At 35.1% G+C, this 25,932-nt stretch overlaps 1 protein-coding gene across 1 annotated transcript in view; it reads left to right on the top strand.

The window, feature by feature from the left end:
* Positions 1–25,694, top strand: part of LRRC7 (leucine rich repeat containing 7) — a 428,908-nt gene extending 403,214 nt beyond the window's left edge. The window contains exons 26-27 of the mRNA XM_010963422.3: positions 14,103–14,177; positions 24,016–25,694. Coding sequence (XP_010961724.3) covers positions 14,103–14,177; positions 24,016–24,123 — 183 coding nt within the window. The 3' untranslated portion in view covers positions 24,124–25,694. The remainder of the gene's footprint in view (positions 1–14,102; positions 14,178–24,015) is intronic.
* The last annotated feature ends 238 nt before the right edge of the window (positions 25,695–25,932 follow it).

Genomic DNA, 25,932 nt, shown 5'->3' with positions numbered 1-25,932 from the left:
TGGCAAGATGTTCCAGAGAGATAAAAGGTTTTGATCTAAAAAATCTGATGATAATCATAAAAGTAATAAAAATAATAGCTTTGTATTGAGTATCTATAATGTGCCAGTCACCGTGCTAGGCTCTTTATGTACATGAACTCACCTGATCTTCGTAACAACTTGTGTTTGTTGAGTATTATTAGTCCCTATTTTGTTGAGGCCCAGAGGGGTTAATTAACTTGCCCAAGGTCATTCAGCTGACCTGTGGCAGATAAGATTTGAATCCAAATTGATCTGATTCCAAATCCTTTTCTCTTAATACGCACTAAAATGCACACCTCTGTCTGCAAATGCCACTTAGTAGAAGACCCACATGACAAATTTATACCCTGTAGAATTGAGACTAATATAACAACCTAATATAAAGAATTACAAAACATTATAATTAGTTATAGTCTAGATATTTGCTTCAACAAGTCCTTGGAAGTCAGCAGGTATTCTCTGTTGAAGCTAGATAATTAGAAGTATATTGTACGCAGTGGATTGCTAAGCATTGTAACTTTTAGACTAAGATATTATTACAGTGGTGATTCTGCCAGTGGAACAAATCACAATAATCTTAGTCTATATTTAAATGTTCATAAAATAATAATTCATGATTGCAAAATTCAAGTAATATGACAATACAATTTCCACCAGATGTTGTTGGGAAGAAGGGACTGGATTAATGGATAACTGATACCATGTTGTTGTGTGATTTCTGTAAGGTAGCTCCAGACTTTGAAAAATGAATGAATTTTTAATGTTGCCTTCACATAACTCAGCATTCAGGACTGATATCCCTCCTAGCCTCATTTGAGAAGGAAAGGTTAAGCTTCTTAATTTTAAAGATATTAAAGAAAACTCATAGTCCCTTTTTCTATGTACTCTAAAAGTATAGCACTGAACAATCCCATAAACAATTACCTAGTCACAGGATCAAAAAAGAAGCTATATTATGGATATCCTCAAATCACTGGACAGCAGAAAATATACTGGGACGTTGGGACCAAAGAATCACTTATTCTCTACAGTTTTATCATAAACATTCATGCTCAGCAAATGCCCAAGAGCCCACCCACATTTCCACTGATTTGGGCAATCTGCAGGTAGACACATAAACAACAGAAGAAACAATCCATGTTCTTTTTCAAATGTCTTAATTTGCCTGTAATATTGGTACAGTCCCAAGCCCAGGAAGAGTACTGGATGCGTGGCAAATGTAAAACACTGTAACCACAAGGAAACTCTAAATAAATGGTGTGCAATTTCAGAATAAATGACTGTATCTTATTCTACTTAAATTCTAAAAGATTGACCCCCAGATGCTAAACCACCTGCAACAGGACTTAGGTTCTTCCTATTTATACCTCACTTTCCACCCCTTCCTTAGAAAAAATATTAGACTTTGTTCTTTGTGTGGAGATGGGTATTGCATCAAATAAAAGTTTCTATATGATGAATATTAAGAAGAGAAGAGCAAATTATGGAAGAAAGTAGATGAGAAATATGAATTCAATTGACTTGGGCAGTAGATAGCTGTTACCTGTTCTAGTAACAGTGAGAAACCTGAAATTGTTGTTTCAGTAAATTACATAATATTTTGTATGTTTTTAATCAAAAATACTGGCTAACATCTATTGGTTTATAAATAAAATTTACTCCCTTATAAAAAAAAAAAAGAAGAGAAGAAAGGTTAGACTGTAGATTCAAAGCATTTATTTGATACCTTTACCCAGGGATAACAATACCCAGAAGCATGTGTGGCAGTGGCAAATTTGAAAATGCACAAGAATAATTTTCCGGGTTTGCTCAGGCTCATGACATTGGGTGATTCATAAATAAAAGGTTGCAAAAGATATGCTCCTGACTTACGAAAAAGGTACAGACCATATGTCTATTTCTTGTCACGTATTCTCCATGGATATAAAAAGCAAGAATAGCAAACACATTTGTCTAGAACTCCACACAACGTAAGATTTATATTTACTACATATATGTTAAACTACATATAACACATTTTCTTCACTCTGTACAACTACTAGACAAGTATGATTTATTTTATTTATTTCTAAATTAATTCTACAACATAATTCACGTATCTGTCCCATTCTTATTTCTACTTCAAGTGATTTTGTAATGCAAAGTAATTTGGAGAATCTATTAATTATATGAAAGTAGCATTCAGGAGTAAGGGCAGAGATAATATTTTTTATACACTGCATTTTGTACTAAATTTAGGAAGGGATTCAAACAGATCTTTTATATATATATTATAACTGAACTTTTAAAAATAAATAACAAGCATAAATTAATTTACAACAGAATTATTTCAGCTGCATCTTAGTCACATTGTAATTTAAGGTTCAGAATGCCACTTGGTTGGTTGAGGACATAATAAAAAATGTATTTTTGCTTATTCTGTTCTTTGTCTTCTATGTGGAAAAAAATCCTAAGTCTATTCAGAAACATTGATAGAAAAGTAGTCTTCACAGTCTCCTATTAATAGGACTCCTACAGGTATGACAACTTACGTGAGGCCTTTTAAGAAGGCATGGCAGTATGCTTTTTAGTCAATTGCATAATTTCGATGTCAACACATTTAGTATAAAGATGACATATAAAGATTTCAGCTTGTGAAAGAATATAATAAAATATAACTCAACCCAGGCTTGGTTTTTTATGAAAATATCACTCCATCATGCATATGAAAAAGTAAGGCAATTAAAAAGTACCACTTTAAATAATAAGAATATCAGGACATTTTAATTCAACAATAAAGAAAACCACTAGAATTGAGATTGCTATCGCTTTGTGATATTTTTTAACAATCAGTAAAATATCTTTCAATAAAATTAAAGCCCAAATGCATAGAGAACTATATTAGTTGCTAGAGTTAAATATTACTTATATTCTGTCTGCTGCATCATTTTAGCCACTTAGCATGGAACAAAATAAGCTGAACATCTGACAGAAACTCGTGTGGGAAAGGATTTAGAGACTTTTTAGGTTTGTTGCTATTCATTGGAAAAATGTGAGACTTTTTGATCAAAATATGAAAGCACTGAAATTAGTTTATAAATAATATCCTATGTACTAACTAACAAGAATTGACAGGTCCATCAATGAGGGAAAGTTAATTACTGAGGGTCAAAAAGATCATTGGGAAAAGTGTGAAATCTTTCGTATTCCATTTATAAAGTTACTACCATAAGTTTTAAAGTGGTATTCCAGGGACCTCATAGTATTTCTAGTTTCTGCTTGAAAATGTTGTAACCAACTAGAATTCATGAAAATATTATGAAGCCAAATTAACAGAAATAAAACAAAATGAAAATAAATAAAAAGTAATATCTTCCTTTTCTGTGCCTATAGCAATATAGTTTAACTTTTTAAACTTTGCCCATATAACATTTGAGCTATATCTCAATTATATGTTTTTAATAACAATTTACCCATTTTTTCCCCATTTCACCCCCAACGTTGCTCTATGCTGGGGGAGGAGAGGTGCATTTTGTCTCCTCGTACTGGCTTCCAAAAAGTCACTAGTAAGCAAAACATAGAATCTACATATCCCTTCCAGGCAGGCAGACAGCAGGGCTTCAATTTTTGTAGTTTATGTTTGTCTATAAAGTCAGTTCTTCTAAATGCAGAACCAGAGAGAGGATTTTTGTACAAGTGGTTAATTGAAGAATTGTGCTCAGGTAAAATCTATAAGGGAATGAGGACTCCAGGAAGAGCAGGCGAAGAAATTGGGCAAGGATAGGGATTTAGTGAAAACCTGGTCAAACAGGGTGCTCGTGGTACCACAGAGTTGTCTCACCTTGAACAGGAAAGCAGCCTTTTGGGCCCTGGTATCCGTCATTGGCTGCAGGGGGAGGAGCATAACCTTCCCAGCATTTCCCAGTAAGAAGGCTCCAGGCTGAGGGTAATTTTCAAAAGATGCGTTAGATGTGAGCTGTCAGCAGCTCGTGCAGGATGAGAGCACCAATCCGATGAAGGGAATCGGGGCAGGTCCCCAGAGGTGTCCGGGATACTACCATGAAAACAATGGATTTTTTTTTTCATCTTTCAAACTGAAAGTACTTCAGTACCAGCAGTTCTGGTACGCTTTTATCTATGAGAAGAACTGCCCTGGAGCCCAAGTGCTTTCCACCGCAGCATCTAACGGAGCGGGACTGCCAAAGCACCTGATACTTCAGTGTGGGGCTGAAATTGGCTGTGTCAGGTCTTTTTTTTCTGACATTTAAATCTTTTTTTAAATCCTTCTGATTTTCTGATTAACTTTTCTTTAAAAAAAAAAAAAAAAAGACACTGCTCTGTTCTGCAAATAGTAATCACTGAGTTAAATCTGGGTTCTTGGGTAGCTAAAGAAAGTGGTTTACAAAATGAGATTGATCAGGAGCAGAGATAGAGTGAACACCCTTAGATGAGAAAAAAAAAGAAAGCCAGGTAACGATAGGTAAAATCAGAGAAATGTAAGACAAATAAAAAAGAAACTAAAGTAACTGCAAAACAATATTATTGTGTCATTTTTCTCTTTCGGGTGTGTGAAGAAGTCAGGAGAACTCAAAGAGCTGATTCTTAAGTTCTGTAAATTCCAACTTAAATCCTCCCTAAGATCCTTTGAATGAGTTGAGGGAAAGCCACAAATAGATGAGAATAGATTTCCAGACACCAAGTTAATCTAGAACTATGCTGGAAAGTTGCACTCTTAGATCAGAATTTATAGTGTGTTATTTTTTTAAATTATATATATATATATATATATATATATGAAATTAAATATAATAAAATATATTTTTAATATATTTTTAAAATAAAGCCAGAGTTATATTAAGCAGTAATAACAGTTTAGGATTACTGCATAAGGTACAAAATTACAAATATACATCTGTTTAATTGCCTATAATCTTTATAATATAATTAGTGGTGTTGTGCATGGTCTTAGTAACCAATTCTATTTGTTTTAAGTACAGTGGAGTAGAAATTACCTCCTATATTTGAAACCTAGTTAATCAAACCCCATCACTAGACACAAACCGTATACCCATAACAAAGCACCATCATTTAACCTCTGAGGACATTTATTAATAGAAAATGGGAAGTGTTGGCCTCAACATTAAAATGAATAAAGAATCCTATCTCAAATTTGTGTTTGTCTCTTTGCTTACTGAAGCACACTAAGATCTCTTTGTTTACTGAGAGATAAAAATCACACATTCATTTTATTCCTTACTGTAAAGAAATGTTTCTGCCTTGACTCTGAATGACTTAGTAGGATACCTCGACTAAAGTGTAAGATTTGCGTATTCCTATACTGCAAGGAAGACCCCACAATATGTTTGGTTTTGTATGACTTGCACACACCAGCTGGGGTGGTGCCAGTTCTCTGAAAGTGTCCATCTCTGAGTCATAAGATGAGAGTGATCAGAGAGAGACTCAAGAGCCACTTTCAGTTAGGTACCTTCTGCTGATTGTGAGCTGCTTTCCTTTCATTCATCAGCCAGATGATGATCTCAGTGCTCTTGCCCTGGGCGACCTGATCACCATCCTTTAAAATTGTCATGCATTCTTAGTCTCAGATGTGTACACCACAAAGTCTTTCTTCTTTAACTTATACCTCTTACAGAATTAGACAGATAATAAATGAAAACATTGTCACTATAAACATTCAAATAATGTAGAAATATAAAGACTAAAACGAAGAGGGGAGAACTCCCTTTCGCTCTACCCTGCACTGCCAGGGCACAGCCTTGGCCACTTTGTCAGTCAGCGTATCAGGAATTCACAACACGAATGTCTTCTGGGCATTTTGCCACTGGCCTTTTTGACCTCCTGATTTCACTACCATCCCTAAGCAACACTTCCAGCGTGGTCTGACTCCGCAGTGTGTTGGCCATTAAATAAAACCATATTGAATCTAAACGAACCATACTCTGAGTATAGCTTACAACAGAATAATTTTTCATTTTAAAAAAACTTATTTTAGCAAAAGTGACAAAAAGAGGTTTGACTGAATTCTTCACTTTGCAATTCATTATTTTGAAATGGTACAGATAGTGTCAAAAAAATTCTATAACTGAAGGGGCTTTGAGGGAGCCTGCGGGGATGATAATCAGAAAGCTGATTACTGGTACTATTTTAGGAACAGCTAGGAAGGAGAATTCACAGCCACCTACAGTTGCCGACTCCTGTTTTTAATGGTTTCTACTATTTTATGCTATGTATGAAGCTAAGAAGAAAAGCCAGTAGGGGCTCTGAGAGAATCAGAAAACCGTAGGAAGCTCAGCAATCTGAATATTCACCTCCAGTTGAGGTCTTCTATTAAATACAGGCTTTAACGAGTTCATTAAATAAAAGAAATGGAAAATATTTATTCTGTTTCTTCCAAAGAGGCAAGACATCTGGAAAGACAGTATGTGAAAGAGTGTGATCCTTTACTTTTAAAAAGAAATATGAAAATCAAATGAGAGAAAACTTTTTTAAGCTTAAGAATTTTACCAAGAAACAAATAGGAAGCAAAGGTACTTTCAGTCACAAGATGCAGACTCTCAGAGATTTTTAATTGTTCAGTAATAACTGGAATCCTGGAGCAGTTAATAAAAGGAAAATTATAATTATAATTCCTACAGGAATACCTCAGAGATCCTGGAGTTCAGTTCTCGCTGCAATAAAGCAAATAGTGCAATAAAGCGAGTCCCACAAATTTTGTGGTTTCCTAGTTATGTTTACACTATATTGTAGTTTATTAAGTGTGCGATAGCATTATGTCTAAAAAACAATGTACATACCTTAATTAAAAATATTTTATTGCTGAAAAAATACTAACCATCATCCGAGACTTCAGCAAGTTGCAGTAGGAACATCAAAGGTCACTGATCACAGATCACCATACAAATAGAATAATAAAGGAAAAGCTTTAAATATTGCAAGAATTAACAAATTGTGACACAGAAACACGAAGTGAGCAAATACTGTTGGAAAAATGGCACTGATAGACTTGCTTGACACAGCATTGCCACAGACTTTCAATGTGTTAAATATGCAGTAACTGCAAAGTTCAATAAAGTGAAGTGAGTTTTGCCTTTATAAAGTGACCAAATCCAAACATAATTCTAGCTCTTATATTCAGATTTCCCAAAAGAAAATAGTGCATGATGATCAGCATCAAACCGTATTAAAAAAAAAAAAAATCTGTTTGACAAAAAATAGTCAACTTGTGATTTCTAACAGGACTCTCAGATAAAAGGGAATAAACCACTCACTTTCGGAATGCTTTTATCAAATCAGACAGGCTGTGCCTTAAAAACTATATATGTATGTGTGTATACATATATGCATATTATATTTTTTGGCCACTAAACAAACCTTTGCAGTGACATAAAGGAATGATGCAAGTGTATTTCTTCTGTTAGGATCACTCCACGTTATTGTCACTGGAATATTTGTGAAAGAGAGTTTGGAATCCCTCTAAATATCTGTGCATAAAATTTTTGTGAAATTTTTAGAGGTTGTACAGTTGTACAATTTTTATTTATACCTCTGTCTTTTGAGGCTCAAATACTGTAAGTTTCTAAAGCAATTCTACCTTCTGCTCATCTTCTGTGGTTTTTACACGTCATTGTTTCATCAGCTAAAGTTAGTCATACATTGATGCATCGTATTCAGCTGCCATTGCCCCGTTTTTTCCCCTCTTTCTCTCCTATCTTTCCCTCTCCCCTTTTCTCCCTCTCTCTTCTCCTTTAGTTTCTAATGGCCGTAAGATAAACCTCTTCTCTTGCTGCATGTAAATTCCTCAGTTAAGGTAGCAAATCTTTCAAAGTCTATGATTTGACACTCAGCAATTACCTTGAAATATTTCAGCATCACACTTTTAATTCATAAAGAGGAAAACTATCAATAATCCCTTTATTCTTGATTTGCCAAGTCATCTAATAATCACAGGGATTAAATAAATACAGTCTACTGTGTGTGTATAACGCTGCTTCTGTGAGCCACCACACAGCTTCATATTAACTTTGCCCAATTCATGAAAAAAAATATTTGCCACATTTTTGGCAAAAAATAAGTTTCCCCTTACAAGCTATTAAATCGATGGCTGTGTTTGCTATTTTTATGAGTTAGTCTCTTCTCCAGAAACACTCTTTGAACTTTTATAATTATATGAAAACCTGGAATATCATATTCTATAATATTTAACCAGTGTGTTTTGAATTGTAACTGTAATAGTATGCAATTTTTATTTGAAGTATGGCTTTCCTAGAAACCAATTTCTTAGCGTCGACTAAAGCCAAGGTTTTTCAGAATTTTAAAGAAAAGCATATTTCACACATTGAAGCTGCAATTCCCTTAAGACAAGTTCTATTTTGGTGTCTACATTTACAATAGCTGAGACTGTCACAGTCATTCACCTTCATCGTTAAAAAGCCATATAAAGTTCCTTTCTCCTCTAAAGTTAGAAAGTTAAATGTTGGTCTTGTAGGCTAACTTTCTGAGTCCTTCAAGGTTTATGTCCAGAGGTATAGAGGCTAGGCAACCAGTAAGACAAGTTCAGATCTTAACACTGTGAAAACTTCCCATACTCATCCTTTTTCAGAATTACTTGTGAAAAGTAAAACTTTTAAAAAAAAACCTATCATGAGTACTTTTGGAAAAACCCTTTATGACTTGCATGAAGACTGGTTTGAAAAATGGAGAAGAAATGTGAAACAGCAACAGCTCATGCCCGTCTGTAGCCTCCAGCCAGCGCTCTCTGAATTAGTTTTGGTTCAAACCATGGGGGTCACTGTGATGAATGAGTCCACGAGGTCTGTGTCCATCTCAGTCACACCCAGATATTGGTGTCCGAGGGGAGGAAAGACTTGCATTCTTTGGAAAGGAATACAACATTTATCTTGTTCTCTTGTGAGAGGCCCTCTAGAGATGGTGCTCAGGGAAGACAATTATTCTGTCAAACCACTGAGGAACATGAAAGCTGGTCGTGAGGTGCAACACGTTAGAAAAATATACCCAGAAATGCCATAAGCCATTAACTAGATTCTAGCCCATTGCTATAGTACTGATGCTCCTGATTTGGAGCTACCAAAGGAATTAGCCTCTAAAAGTCACTAAGAACAATCAGAAAACCCTCTTATTGGGGCCCAAGTCCACTACTGAGAGTAAACAATAATTGGGGCCACCGTCACTGAGAGCTACCACTAGGAAACCACAGATGATATAGGAGAGATTTTCCAGCCCTCTTTCCCTCCTCTTACCCAAATAAAAGATTCAAATCCTCTTATCTGCTGGGAATTCAAGGGAAAGATAAACATTGGCCTTTGCACATACTCTAGACTAAGAGTAAAGAAGAATTTCCTAACAATAAATCTGGTACAGTTGGGAGACTTAGAAATCCCTCCATGAGGGCTTTGCTGGGTAGAAAGACCTTGGATTGTAGCTCAACCTTCAGACTTTGAATAATTATGGTTACATTTATTGACCCTATCCTGAAGACCCTCCGCTGTACTAAGCATCTTGTATGTATTCAATCTAAAAACTATGAGGTATAAACCATTATTATACCCACTTTATGGATGAGGAAAAGTTAAGTACCCAAACTTAACTTGCCCAAGGTCACCAATTTATAAATGGTGAACACAGACAGGCTAACTCCAGAGCTATGCTCTTACTCACTTCTTACACTACATAGTAAGCAAGATGTGTTAGCCACATCCTAACCCTAGCACCTGTGAATGTGTTACGTTACATGGCAAAAGGGATTTACAGGTGAGATTAAATTGCGAAATTTGAGATGAGATTTTCCTGGATCCAGGTAGGGCCAATCTAATCACACGGGTCCTTAAAAACAGAATCTTTTGTTGGCCGTGGTCAGAGGCCATGGTCAGAAGGAGATGTGAATGTAGAAGAATGGTCAGAGAGACACACGATTGCTGACTTTGAAGATGGAAAAAGGGAACCATGAGCCTAGGAATGTGGACACTTCCTAAAAAGCTGAAAAAGGCAAGGAAGCAGTTTCCCCAGGAAATTCCCGGAAATAATGCAGCCCTGCCAACCACACCTTTGTTGTAGCCCAGTGAGAACTGACTTAGATGTCTGACCTAAGTTTGTGGTAACTTATTACAGCAGCAGCAAAAATACAAACAAACAAGAAAAAAAAACATCTAATACACACTACTCACTGGGAAAGAGTTACTGAGGTATTTCCTTTCCTTGGGCAAAATGGTTTTGCAATAGCCTTAGGTACATAGGTGGTTTCACCAGTTTGAATGTATTGCATGATAGCCTGTCCCACATTTAACATTCTGCCAGACGTTACAAGAAATGAGCATATGGTAGATCTTGCCAACAGTTATAAAATTGATCAGATGCCATGGTTTGGATCTTTGATACACACAAGATGGCTCACTGCTGTTTGGAAGTTAGGAGATGGCTTTTTACCAAACAGAAGGATGTTATTGTTCTAATTTTCAGAATATGAATAGTCTAATGATAACGATTTCTCACCAAAATCTGTCACTAGTGTCAAAGTATGCTTTGAAGTGTCAGAATAAAATGATTTGCTGAAGGGTGACACAGTGCTACAATGAACTTTTTCAAAACAGTGTCAAAGTTTTCATTATTTCTCATCAATATTCATCATAACAGAAACCACAAAATGGGTTCAGAGTTATTTAGTCTGTTTCATATGGCACTGTTTATATACATAAATACAGTGCAAAATCAGGGCACTGGCCTTTTCAGGCAGTCTTTTGGGAAGCATTCCACCTCCACAGATAATGAATGCTACGGACCCTTATCAAACGTAACACACTCATTGCTTCCTATCCATTTCGACTAATGTGGCCATATGCTGGCTGATAGGACATACATATAGAAAAAAAGGAAACCATACCAATAGGCAGTAGCAATTTCTTTGTTGATAAAATTTATTGATTGAAAAGAAATATTAAAGCTTTAGAAAATAGCAATAAATGCTCCAGAAGACTCAGGTCACCATAAGGGTAAGCTTCAAAGCGAGCCCTCGGAACAGCGGTTGAATCCCGCAGAGCTTTGTGATGGATGAAATTAAACCTGCCACAGACGCTACATTTGTATTCTTTCAGCAGTCAGGTTGTGGAGTGTTGCTAGTTCCTCTCAGCACTGCAGATAGGAGGACCATAATTTAGCTCCTATGGTCTGGATTCATACAAACATTATTAAAACTGTTGCCATAAAATGAGTTGATGAAAGGCAATCAAAATTAACTAGGTAGCACAGACTGACTGCTGGGATAAAGTAATAGTCAGAACAACGTCACCTTCAGCACCCAGAGATGCAGAGCTTGTTTTGGGCAATAGTGTCAATTGCCCTGTGTACAGAGACCCCAGGAGCAAAGGGGGGACCACCAGGGGGACTGCATACACATACGGTGTCCTGGATTGATGGAGTATGAGAGTTATGTGCCCAGCTTGAAAAGGGCTGTTGAGATTCTATTCATTTTCATAGTCAGTGCCATTCACTGTCCAGTGGTTTCAACATTGTGCCTTATTTAACTGTCTTTTTCAAACAACCAGTTTTCCTTCTGAATTGACCATTTGTACAACTGAACTGACTAAACTAGCTGTTTGAACAGCACTACAAATAGTAGCACCATTAATCTAAATTTCTTAACTTTTTGTTACTGTTTTCTTAATGCTATAAGTAGTGTCTAATTATTGTAGAAAAATTAGAAAACACAGATCAGCAAAAATAAATAAATTATATACATATATGTGTATATATAATGTCTCATTACCCAGTACAACCACTGCTCATGTTTAGGAGTATATCCTTTCAGATACTTCCCCATACAAATACACAGATAAACATATTTCAGCAAAAATAGTATTATACCACACACACTGTTTCATAACTAGCTTGTTTTGCTAAGCACTAGAGTACTTTTATATCGCCATCCAGAACTCCATTTTAAATGACCACATAACATTCTATTGTATAGATTTACCATCATTTATTTAATCAATTCCCTGTTATTATTTAGGTGTGGTTTGTAAGTTTTATTATTACAAATAATTCTATGATGAATATATTAGTAAATATATGTTGCACACTTACGCAGTTATTTCCTTAAGATAAATTCCAGAAGTCTAATTACTCAAAGTTGTGCAGTTTTCTTAACATGTTGATGCCTATCTGTAGTTTCAATTTTGAGAAGGAAAACATTAAAATCAGAAAGATAAACATCATTCAGCAGCCTTAAATTAATGTTTCATAAAAATCTGAAATGCTAAATTAAAACATATAGAAATATTTTAATGAGGTTTTGTTTGTTAAACCATTTACACATTCACACACACATATACATACACAAAGTTATCAGCTGAAGTGAGAGTCATTAAGTTTACAGATCAACAAATGAAATTATTTTCTAAATAACAGGCAGAGACATTAAAATACTATCTTCTATTAATACTTAGGAATTTAAAATAGTAATAAGAGCTGTATTGGTATAATTCACATACCGTAAAATTCACTCTTTTAAAGTGTACAATTAAATGGTTTTTCATATATTCACAGAATTGTGCAACCATAGCCACTATCTAATTTCAAATCCCTTTTATTACCTCAAAAAGAAATATGTACATGTTGTCATTTCCTGGTCCCCTGCTTCCAGCCCCTAGCAGACACTAATCTGCTTTCTGTTTCTATGTATTTGCCTCTTCTTGATATTTCACATAAATGGAATCATACAACGTGTAGCCTTTTGTGACTGGCTTCTTTCACTTAGCATAGTGTTTTCAAGGTTCGTCAGTGTCCTCAGTGCTTCATTCTTTCTATTGCCAAATAATATTCCACTGAATAGATACACATTTTGTGTATCCACTCCTCATTTCATTCTTAGAATGTCAATTAATATCTTGTCCCCATCATGTTTAAAATACTTCAGTGGCTCCCCAAACTGATAAGGTTGTCTACTAAAAGCCCATCTTGACCTGGCCATAACTACTTGGGGGGGGGGGGGGTTGATCTGATCTCCCAACCCCTTCTGCTCAAATCCTTCCACAACCACTGCAGTCATAATAGGACTACTTGCAGTGTCCTGAGTGCAGCAGGACTTTTGTATGTGCTGTCCCTTGTATGCAGAATTCCCTTCCTTATCTGTGTGGATGCCTTTTGCTTGTCCTTTATGATTCAGCTGCCAGACATCTCCTCCTCTTGGAAGCCCCAACACATTAAAGATAAGCTGAATGCAACATTTTAAATAATCTGTTATACTTCTGTCATAATTAGAAGCCCTGACACTAAAGATAAACTGGATGCAACTTTTCAAATATATATTACAACACTTGTCCCATCATTTTATAATTGTTGGTCTTCTTGACTTTTATCCTACCATATTGTGAGCTCATTGAAGCCAAAAATTATACTCTGTATATCTCAATAACACTAGCATTCAATGCCTACCATATGGTAGACCTTCAATAAATGTTTGCTTTGTATACATGGCCAGCAAAATTAATTTGACTTTTCTATAAACTAAATCAATTTTGGAATTTTGTAACTATGTATACATAAACTTTATATTTAAAATTCATGTCTGAATTTTCTTATGTTTAATTTGTTCATTCTATTTTAAAATTCTCAGTAACATAAGAAGTAATAATCATTAAAATAAACCAGTATTATATGTAATTCTAGTAAAGTTTTTAAAGTGTACATTGAATTTACAATCTATCAAATAGGAGACATTTTCAATGATGGGTAACTTAGGAAAGTTTCGAAAGTTGTACAAAAGATGGTTTAGCATCATATTTCAAATTATTTAAAAAATTAAGAATATGCCATGAAATTAATTTATAAATCAGAAGTACACTTTAAAAACAAAATGAGCTTTTTTAATGCAAGTAAAGATGTTGCTTGTCTTAAACTTAGAGAGTGGTGCCTTGCTTAAAATACTATAATAATCTTACTATAATAATCTTTGAAGCTTGCATGTGTAAACTTTTTAATGTTTTCACTGTTTTCTGTGTGAATGAAAAGTTTTGTAAGTAAGCCTAGGTCTTGAAAATATAATCCTAACCTCTGTTACTTCTGACTTATAGGGTATCTTTGTTACTAGGGTTCAGCCTGATGGACCAGCATCCAACCTGCTGCAGCCCGGTGATAAGATCCTTCAGGTAAGACAGATTAAAAGCAGTGCTTTCCAATGCCAACACTGCAGCAAATATGCACACATGTTATTAAGTTGAATGACTTGACTTAAACGATTGAAAGTAAGTTCTTCTTACATTTCTTATTTGCCCTTATTATTTGGAGGTTGAGAGTCAGATCAGAAACCAATTCAGTCTGCTACAATCCTGTATTCCCAGTACTTGGCACATGGCAGATGTCCTGCATATTTTTGTTTAAATGAATGGTATTATTTGATAATGTAAGAAGAATCGATACATACAAGAATCTATGCATAGTTATCAAGTATAAGTAAGAATATCGAAGTACCCAAATAGAGTATGTATGTGATTTTAGATAAGGGAGAAAGGACTGATCCATATGTAATTTCTTACAAGTAAGCTTATTGCTGTTTGAATAATATGAAATACGTGGTTATAGCTCTCCAATCTCCCTGTTCAGATGTTTGAACACAAGTTCAGCTGTATATAAGGTGGTCTTTTTAAATGTTTTGTGTGCTGGTGGGGAGGGTGTAGCTCAGTGGTAGAGTGTGTGTTTAGCACGCACAAGGTCCTGGGTTCAATTCCCAGTACCTCTGTTAACAATAATAATAAAATATAAAAATAAATAAATAAACCTAATTAACCCCCCACCACAAAAGTAAATAAATAAACAGATGTATTATGTGATGGGAAAAGATGTTTCTCTAACTTAAAGCTCTGCATATCAGAAAAGGGTCGCTCCAGTGCACAGTTAGTTATAGATGCTTACTATAGCCTCATCCATTTTGCATTCTTTGTCCTTTCTGAATTCAATTCCACTTAATCATTTCCTACATCACAGGGAAAGGCTCTTAAGTACCGTCAATTTATTTAAGACTGAATATTTTGACTCAACCTCCCCACCCCCCCGCAGAAATTTCCCATTATGTAACTGGTTGGAACTGTCTAACATTGTAGAGATTTGATCATCTGCAGAAATTATAAAAATGGTTCAACATAATAAACAAGATGTAAGGACACTGGGAAGACAGGATGCGTGAGAAAGTAGCCTTCTAGTCAGGTGGTTCCAAAGGTTCCACTCAGCTCATCTCTGAGATCTTTTACCTCATATTTATTGAATTGTCTCAAAAAATCCTAGAAAAGTAGAAGCCCTATATATAATATAGACAGATGATAGATAAACTGCCTTAACATTTTATTCTCACAAATATTTTAAACTAATTAGCAAGATCATGAAAATTCAAGTCTTCAAAAATAGTAATTATCTGAAAAGACTAAGAGTTGCCTCAGCCTGTGGCAATATCAGTAGAAATACCATCCAAAACGTCCAAGTCCATTCCATTCAGGCAGAAAACCAAGCCAGCAGTAGTTCTTTGGAGTCAAAACATTGAAACAAAAAAAGACATATAAAATAATTTTTAAAATTTCTCTACCACTTTATCAAAGTTCTATATTTTTAATTGCCTAGCTAGCCCTTTGAGCTTAAGCATTTTATATCATGTCTGTAGAACTCACACTCATTATGTGTAGAATGAACTGTGGTTTATACTACATCTGAGATCTTCCTGCTCAAAAATTCAATTTTATCAATTTCCGTGGAAAACAGCCTAGAACAAATTGACAATGTAACTCCTTAACACTTGACACATGCTTCTGTTTAGCAAAGGAAATGGCTAGTTTTTTTAGTTTTTTTGTTTTTGTTTTCCTCTCTACTGAATTTCAAAGAGATCATCTTGAGTCTGTAAAAAGTGAAGCCGGTTAATCTCAGATCTCTGATGTCTTAGAATGCCAGGCTGAGTAGAGAAGCATTCCAGAGCTTGAGACAAGTTTGGGGAGTTGCCTTCATCCATGATAGAATAAAAGAAAGATTTTCCCCTCCAGATTCAGGAAATAAATATACTTAAATGGCTATAAAAAAAATGTTACACGGACATAGATGATGTAGATACAGATGTAGATATCCTGCAGAAGGGGAAGGAGAATGAAGGTAATATCTAGTTGCGGGGTTAGAACACTCCTGGCTGTGAAATTCCAGAAGGGTGCAGTGTGGGGAAACTGGGCTTTAGTGTTTCTAGTCCGTGAGAGGTAGCGAGCAACAGCAAGGGGCACAGAGGAACGAACTCCTAACGCAAGAACTAAGGAGAAACTATAAGCCTGTCGGTTAAAAGCCACAGAAACTGCAGAAGAACTGCACCTGCTTGTCTCTTCTCTCCACAAACGACTATCAAGGATGTAACCTTTTATTTTTGGCAACAGAACTCATTTGTGTCTAATACAATAAAATCAAAGTCCATTTTCAGTGAAAGAAAAATGCACATAGGCCTTAGTCAAATAAATGGCTGTATTTACAGTTTCATTCATACCAGTCAAAAAGCACAAGTGGCCAATTGTACTCTCTGAAGGAAACAAAAATGGCTAATAATTCAAAGCTGAAATCATTGCCAATATCAGATGCTAAGAAAGCAAATTATATTCTTGTCTCTTGATAACACTGGGACTTTCAGTTTAAAGAGCACTGGGAAAAATGAGTTTGCAACGTTGAGTTATCTGTCACTTACAAGATCGTTAGAATATATCCTTCCTGGAGAAAATTTACTTACAAAATATAATGACAATTTAAAACCTGGAAAATCAAGGGAAAAGGGAAAAAACTAAAAAAACAACGATTGAGCACCTATTTAAGTGATGGCAGTTACTCGGTTTGATCTAACTCAGTAGTAGCAACAGCAAAAGAGACAGACCCTCCCCAAATTTCCTTCAAACCCAGAATATATTATGTAAGAGCCATCTTTCTTTTTCTGTAACTCTTTTTACCTACTAGTCTCTTCTTATTCTGCTATGGTATTCTGAGCATGTTATTTGAATACAGGAAGGGATGGTGTTAATTAAAACATATTCACATAATTCTTCTGTCATTTTACTCTTCATTTTCCTAGAATAGATACTATAACTAATGAGCATATTCTCATGCTTAGCACAGGAAGTCATTTTGCTTTAAGAAACTATGGCTTGAAATCTGTGCTGGGGGAACTGACCTCTCACAGCCTTGCCTTAAGCAGAATTCTAGAAGAGTGAGAGAGAACAAGTGAAGGCACATGGACCATAAATAATAATGTTATTCAGCTTAACCATGTGAATCTGCTGATATTTGACCAATTTTAAGTGGAAGTTTTGTTGGTTAACATCATAGTCTCTTTTTACTAACATTCTTTCCAGTTAAAAAAATTCAGTCTAATTCCTTATACAGTTTACAATTTAAAACATCTTTAAATATAGGAAACTCTTAATTACAGTACCTCTGCCGAAAAGATGAATAGACTGGAAAAAAAAGAATATACTGTACTTGAGAGTTAACATGACTCACAGTTACAGCCTACAGTTCACTTGTAAATACGTTGTGTTCTATTTTATCATGGTAGTCAACCTCATCCTCCTCCTCATTTACCTGCCCCCTTCCCTAGACAAGAGCCTAGCTTTGGCAGAAGAGAAATCAAATGATTTATAATCAGTTTATGACATCCATATTTTACCAGTCATCAAAACAGACTTTTCTAATATAAAGTATATTAATATGATACCCAATTGAAGATAATTTCATCTGTCTTGGAATTTCTAATCCAAAATCTATTCCTAGTCTGTGGCTATATCTTTAAGATACCAAAATAGAATAATCAAAGAGATGATAATTCAGACAAACCAGATATTTCCCTTTTTATCTACTCTTGAAATACCTTGGTCCTGCAATTCATATAGACAAGTCAAGAAACCACTATCAACAAATACATCTGTCAAGTTTCAGTTCATTGCTGGTAGGTTGGGTCAGAGCAGGACATCAAGAGGGTTTCCCCTTGGTGGAGCAGGAGTTGCTCCAGGCTAAACAGAGAGAAAAGGAGGCTGACTAAGAGGAGGAGTGCCTGTGGGCTAGACTTTTGGGGCAGAGGTGAGAGGCTTGGAACCGGGGAGTATGGAGTCTGAGAGGGGAGAGGGATCACAGGGGTGAAGAAGGAAAACCCTACGGTTTTAAAGTTTCTCACTGAGTTGCAGAATTCAGACATGCACGTGGCTTGGCATAGGGATGCGATGGAGAAGGAGATAGTGAGTTACAGCTTTCAAGGCACAGAATGTGAAAAGGAAGTTTAGACTTCCCAGAAGTCTAAATGAAATGTGTCCGTGGATGGCTGGGTCAGTTGTGTACAGACATACGGTGCCGTATCTGTATACAACCACTGAATTACATCTTCCTGGTCTGAATGGGTGTTTTACACCTCTTTAAATGACCAGTGCTGTGGTTAGCTGCTAACAATATTATCTTACTTAGCTAAAGTTTATTTACCCAACAACTTCAAACAAACAAAATGCTTTTGAGAAGCCATAATTACTGTCACAAAACCCACGCAGTAAATCGCTTGCCTTTAATTAGTAAGAGAGACTTTATTTCATACTTGCAGTCTTTTGCCTAGTTTTCCAGACCACCAAGAAGAAAGCCTCTGGATCCAGACACATTGCCAGAAGCAAGAAGTCATAGCCAACAGCTTCACTGTCCAGGAAAAGAGAGGAACATCTTTAAAAAAAAAAAAAAAAAATTCAAAAAGTACAGCAGGGTCATTCAGTACAGTGTTTCCCAATGGAATCCCTTAAGATATCTTTTTGAAATAGAATTTCTTACTCAAGTAAGTTGCAAGGCCACCTCAGATTCTATCTCTTGTTTCAGAATTTCACAATATTCTAAGTCTAGTCTGTGGCTGTAAGAAGAGCCTGGGAAATCTTACAAACTTATATTTCCCAATATGTTTAAGCATACAACCCTCTTAAGCAACATCAATCAAACACTTCCACAGAACACACTTTGGGAACTGTTTCTTATCAAAGCAACTAACTAGGTTCACAGCTTTATCCCAAAGATTGTTCATGTTCATAATTATTATCATGAGTCATTAAGAATGGGTTACAGGATGTTTATTTCTCTAAATTTTAAAAAATTTCTCCCCAAGAGGACAACCAAAAGCCAGGTTATGGTTAGAATGAAGTGTGGGACCCCTAAAGAAATGAACTTAAAATATTTGGAAACTTCACTAAAACATTTCCCAAAAAGGCTAAAAAAGTGAACACTTCTCTACAGTTGATCTTATTTGGTGGTTGAAAATCAAAAACATCGGAAAGGCTGAGGGAAAGGTGGGCAGGGGGAGTAGGTTGGGGGCGGGGGGATTCAGTATCATGTAACTCGGTGTTCAGAGACATTATTGCTTATAATGATATATTTGAAAAAAATTTAAATAGTTTAGTTAGAAGACAACCAAAAATAATTTTTTTAATGTGTATGGTTTTATACACTAGAGTTTCACTGCATATCTATTTCCAGTTGGTTTATTCATAATGTATACAGTTCAGCACAGATAACTAACAGTGATTGAGCAAATACTTCTGCAAATCAAAAAAAATAATATTGAGGTACTAAGTAAAACATAAAAGCCAATAAATACAAGTTCATTAAGCTGGTTCTAACTTCCATAATTTGGCTGAAATAAAAATAACATTACTTAAGCACCCATGTTCTGTCACTTATAACACACAGTGACCACGCGAGGTATTTGTTGTTGACAGAAGTTAAATAATTTATTTCAACTTCTTCCATTATGCAATACTGATTTGATTGGAGCAAATTTTACTGATAGCATCATATTCATCCCATTCACTATTTACTGATTTGGAAAACATGGGTTAAATGCCCACTATGTACAAAGTGTTGTGCCAAGCAGTGTGAACAGTGTAATAGGGAATGTAACTGTTTCTGCCTTCACACAGTCTAGCTCGGGGAGTAGACATGTCCAAAACTGCACAGAGCAGAGACAGGAAAAATACTGAATTCAAACACGTAGTTAAAAATCAATTCCCAGTCTGCCTTCTTTTAACAGCAAGTTCTCCACCAAAATAGAGACCAACCTGGCTGAAAAGAGTCCCCTGAAAATGAGAGGTTGATTGTGCAGTTCTTTTCGTGGTAAAATAAAAGAAATAAAGTGTAGTTTATTGGAGAACTGCTTGCAAACCAAGATAGGGAATTCATTTGTTAGAGATGTTCATTCAATACATTTGATAAGAAGAAAACAGTCATTTTAAAATCAAAGCAGACAAGAAAGGTAACTATCTTCTGGATTACTATGTATTATCAGTTCCATGCCTGAATTTCTATATAAATAATAGACAAAGTCTTCAGTTCAGTCTTTTCTATCTTGCCATCTCTTGTTTTGTTTTTTTTTTGAGCCTAAATTCATGAAACATTCAAACTACAGTACATGTGTGCACCAGACAGAAGAAAAATTCTTATCTATGTTTTATTCCATGAAGGTTTTTAATACTGCAGTAAAAGTCACTAAGACTTCAAACTTTCTCACATTTAAAAAGTGCAAAGTAAATTTTTCTTGGGAACTGTAAGAATTTAAGGCCTGTAGTTCAGATTCTTAATAGAAAGGAAAAATTTTCAAGTGACTTGGCATACAGTCAATGTAGTATTGATTATACAGTGTGCTCAGCTCTAAAAATATCCTAATATTTAATGAGAGTGCTCTGGCAGATCAAAATTCTGCAGCGGGAATTAATTCCAGGAAGCTAATGTGAAACATAATTATAATTACCTAAGATTCTCACTGTTTGGTCTAATAATGTCTGTCTGTCAGGGTTAGAAGAGATGAAGACTTTCCCTGCAGATCTGATTTGGTTGCTGGTACTTTTCTGTTTTCCCTCATCCCAAGGACTATAGACATTCAAAATACAAGGTTACTAATGTATATCTAACATATAAAATACATGTGTCCTGGCCCTTTAAATATTTGTCCTTTAAGGTGAGTTCAAATCATCCTCAAATCACATACCAAGTCTCTAATCCCATTTTTATTCTGGATTCTAAAAAAGAATCCTGCTGTCTTGATTGGATAATCCCACCAACTTTGTGGCCAAGCCTTCTCAGAAACTACTTTTTTAATATAAAGCTTTGAATAATAAGAATACAACAAAATTCCTGGGAGAATTACAGCGTCCTCTGGAGAAATCTGTAGTATAAACACTCATAATTTATCCACTTAACCAAACATTTACCAGAAGAAAATGAAAGATAAATCCAGGAAGGAACAAGAGGATGAAATCCAGAAGCCAAGTATGTTTTACAGTGAATTGATGAGCTGTAATTGCAAAGCTCTACTTTTTGTTGGAATTGCAAATATTATTTTCATTAACCCTCCATCTTTTCATGTCCAAATCATGAAAAAGGGCAATTAAAATTAAAAAAACATTTTGTGGCACAGATGTCAAGTGGAATTAAAACAACAAAGGATATATTCTGGAAATAACATAAAAATTATAGTAATATGATCATCTGTACTTTGAAATCAGCTAAAGCCAGAAACTCATTAATTATATATTCTTGAAGCATAAAATTTTCAGGATATCTTTTCTTTCCTAGATTGTTTTCTTATTAGCTTCATTTTGACTTAATAAGCCATTTATTTCTCATTTTTCATAAAGTTGCTATTTCCTCAAAATTGCACGTGTTTTATTATAATCCATGATAGACCCTGTGTTTATATAAAACATGTATGTAGCCAAATGTGGCAATATATTTTAAAATGTTACTAATTTAGCATTTATTCTTCAGATCATCTTTGCATTTATACTAAATGTATATTCAAAATATCAAATGCATAAATGTAGGTTCCCAGGCAGCCCCTAGTTGTGGTCTTTTAAATAGGTCTCTTGAGATTCACCAAAGCTCTGATTTAGATCCAAAACATTTCTGGGGACTAGAATTACAGGTAGAGTCCTAATGTTTATTTGACTCAGTGATCTAATTTACCAACCTGCTTATTTCCTACTGGGAAATCGGCTCTTTATTTGTGTCTCCAACTACATAACTCTCATTTGTACTTACAAAGCATGAAAACTAAAAGCTGATGTTTTAAAGCGATGTTAAAAGCTAATTTATACAAGGGGTCTCTCTAGCCTTGAATTGGAACCTGGACTTTGGGTTTGACATCTTGAAGCCTGGTTTATTGGAAATGTGGAAACAGACCCAGATTCGAGACCAGAATCAATCTAGCTATACTTTTCCCTGTTCTTTCCTCTGTGCTGCAGAAAGCTAGGTTAATTGGAACACCTAGAAAATACTTGATCCCCTTGGATTTCTTGCTCCCTTTGTGAGCACTCTACCCTGATCCCCTTCAGGATGACCCTTTCTAGTTCTCCTCCTCCCAGTTTTCCTGTCCCTCTAGCCCCTCAACGCATTGTTCTCAGGAGAATCTTTGTTCTTTAGTTCAGTCGTCAGGCTAGAGCCAGCTTTCTGCCATCCTCTAGCAGGAAGGAGTTGGCTCTGTTTCACCTTTCCTTCCCTCACTTCTGACAGATTTTCCTAGATGCCCAGGTTGGCAGGTCAGTTCTGCTCTACACATCCAAACCGCAACCCCATCCTGCCCGTCTAGCTAGATTTCCCTTCTTCCACAATGCTCCCTTTGAAAGGTATGTTCTGATAACCCTCTCGGTGTTCTGTGTGGTAAATACCAGACTACAGTCAAAGCTAACCGCTGTTGCGATGCTGCCCCTCTGCCCTCCTTCCTGAACTCCAGTCTCTTATTTCTAAATGCACGATCAACATTTTCCTTGCTTGTGTTGCCAGTACCACTAACTCTGCTGTCTCGCCAACTAAGCCTGTTGTTTCGCTGAGGTTTCCACTTTCCATTCATGGCAGGACAGTTTGATTCTTGCTTGTTCCTTACACCCTTATCCAATCAGTTGACAAATTTATAGATTCTACCCTAAAAGTTTTCTCCTTTTTAACCTATTCCCTCTCAGGGCTCCTAGCACAGCCCTACCAGGTAGTCTGACCAGTCTTTCTATTTTTTAAAGAGAAAGCTCATATAGGGGTTAAGCTAGTAGGTGATATAGCAATAATTTTTAAGGGAAAAATGTTCATTATTTTACCATGAGGTGCATTGTTAGCGCAGTAGGTAGCGCGTCAGTCCCATATTTTACCATGATCAGTGAAACATCAGTTCAGATCACTGGAAGCAATTGCAGAGTTGTTATTTCAGTGAAGCATTGTGAGAAATAAGAAGGAATATTATGGTATCAGATGAGTCGGCCCTCCCTGTATGTTCTCACTCACGTTGCTTGGCCTCTCTGAGGTGCAACTCTTTCATTTATAAAATAACAGGATTAGCCTAGACCACACAGAAATTAATTCATTTCCAGATGGAATTGGGAACCACCGGTTTAAATAATGAATATATTTGCATTTAGCAATGAGGGAAATAAAAATAGTATTTTTTAATATAAAAGTGTATAAATTAAGAAATTTTCAGTGAGTCAAAAATAACATTTAACTATAGTATATGTTTTGCATGAGTGAAATATTTGACATCATCCATAAAGATGATGGATTTACAACAGTGATTATATGACAAAAAAGGCAATGGTCCTATGGACACTTACGAACCATCTCCATTAAGTTCCTGCAAAAACAAAACAAATTAGAACAACAACAGAACAGCTACCATATTTCAAGTGTATCTATCTGTTCATCACCAGTGTATCTCCATGATTAGCACATGGCTGGGACTGTACCAGGATGACCCTAGGTAGGAAATACTAGATACTTGATAAATATTTGTTGAATTAATAAATTGAGTTGAAACTGGGTGAGATTAATTAGTTGTTTCCATAGTTATAATACTATTGTGAATTTTAAAAACACGTAACTTTTGGTTGCTCAGTACTCCCTTGAATCTTATTATTAAAACAATGATAAAGTGATAAACAAGTATCCTGTATTGATTGTCCTGTTTTATTTGTGTGTTTACAGGCAAATGGACATAGTTTTGTACATATGGAACATGAAAAAGCTGTATTACTACTGAAGAGTTTCCAGAACACAGTAGACCTAGTTATTCAACGTGAGCTTACTGTCTAAATATTTTTTATAAATAGTGAAGATACGTCTAGCCAGACCTAATGTTCAAAAATAAATTTATACATAGAAACAAATTTTGCCAATTGCTGGACCAATGGCAAACATTAGTGCCAAATGTATAAGACTATATGTTAGCACTGATCATCCTTAAAAATGTTAACTATATAAATATGATGTTCATGTGGTTATGTATTAGTTTTAATTGTCAGCCTCTGGCTGTGCATTGGTGCAGTTTTGTTTTTGTTTCTGTTTTTGTTTTTAATCAAATAAGTTTCTTCTTGAAGTGGATTTCATATAATTTTGGAGCACGGAAGCACACACAAGCTCTTTACGAATTCTGCTCTCCATCAGAAACACTGCCTCAAAGTTGTATATGCCTTTATATAGAAAACACAAATATGAAGAGTTATAATTCCCATAAAATATTTCTAGCACAAGGTATATGTTGGCATATATACAAAAAGAGTATAGAGAAAAACAATATTTTCATAAACTAAACATCTCGGATTGAGAAAGAAAATATATCTTAAAATAAGACTTTACTATATTGAATCTTTTTCAATAAAAATTACATGATAATGCCTTATGAGAGTAACTGTACATATGGTATAAAGTGTTTATATTTGGTTCCATATTCATTTGCTAAATTCTCATAACACAGAGTGAAATATTTCATAAATTAGCCATTTATCTCTGGGACCTGAATAAAAATAGTACAAACTAATTTGTTCAATGCCTTTAGTTAATTACAACATATGAAGAGTTAAGAAGCAGACTAAAGGTCATTGTAGATAAATCTTTTTCACCACAAATTTAAGCAGTGAATGATGGGTGGCAGGAAAGGTATTGCTTTATTTCTTTCAAGTTTATGTTGATTATAAACTGTAGCCCCTGTGATTTCTTTACTTGTAAATGTGGAATTTATTTGTGTGTTGCTTTATCTAATTTGCTACTTTTAAATCATTTTAAATGAGTTCGGGGGATTGATAAAATTTATCATTAAGAAAAACTGTTGTTAGAGAAAGCTATGGTGGGTGATAAAACAAACTTTGGTATTTAAATATGAAACTTCAAATATAATTTCTCAGAGCCATGGTCTATCTGTATTATTAATTTCAGTGCCTGTTTTTGTGAGCAGAAATAGAGAAAATACTTTTTTCCCCAAAAAGTTTCAAAGTCTATAATATCAAATTCTGTCTCACTGAAGAGGAAGACAAGCATATTCAATATAGAATTAGTTATTTTTACATTGGAACTGTTTTCCTCTGTAAATGATCAAAATTAATTTTATAATCCTTTAAAAATATTTCTTTTATATATTAGTCATTAATTTGATTAAAATGTTCATTTGAAATTCCAGAATAATTTCCCAGAGTTCATTGTATGCATTCTCTCTCATATTTTCACATAGCTCTTTTTTTTAAATATTTATAATGAATTTACATGCTACTGTCCCAATTGTTTTGTTAGGATTTTCACAATAGTGTCACATAGTGATGTCACCAAAGCTCTGAGAGTAATATTTGTAAGTTAACTGTTTTATGGGGACATTGAAAATACTGTATTTTTGTAGGGTCTATTAAAATGAGTGTCACTTATTAGAAGTACAGTGGTATTTTTTTGGCAATAGAATTTGTCACTTAAGCTAAATGATACTTCACTTTATAGATGATGCACTAATTTTGATGTTGCTTTATGTCAGGGTGACATTATACCATGATTTTATAGGCTTTGACATTTAGCAAATGATTAAATGACTGGCCAATTTAATATGCTTCCCAGAAGTAACTTTTAAATGCATTTAAATAT

Source organism: Camelus bactrianus, chromosome 13 (genome assembly GCF_048773025.1).
Source record: "Camelus bactrianus isolate YW-2024 breed Bactrian camel chromosome 13, ASM4877302v1, whole genome shotgun sequence".
Lineage (NCBI taxonomy): Eukaryota > Metazoa > Chordata > Mammalia > Artiodactyla > Camelidae > Camelus > Camelus bactrianus.
The sequence above is the reverse complement of the archived record's forward strand: the minus strand, read 5'-3'. Positions and strand labels throughout refer to the sequence as shown.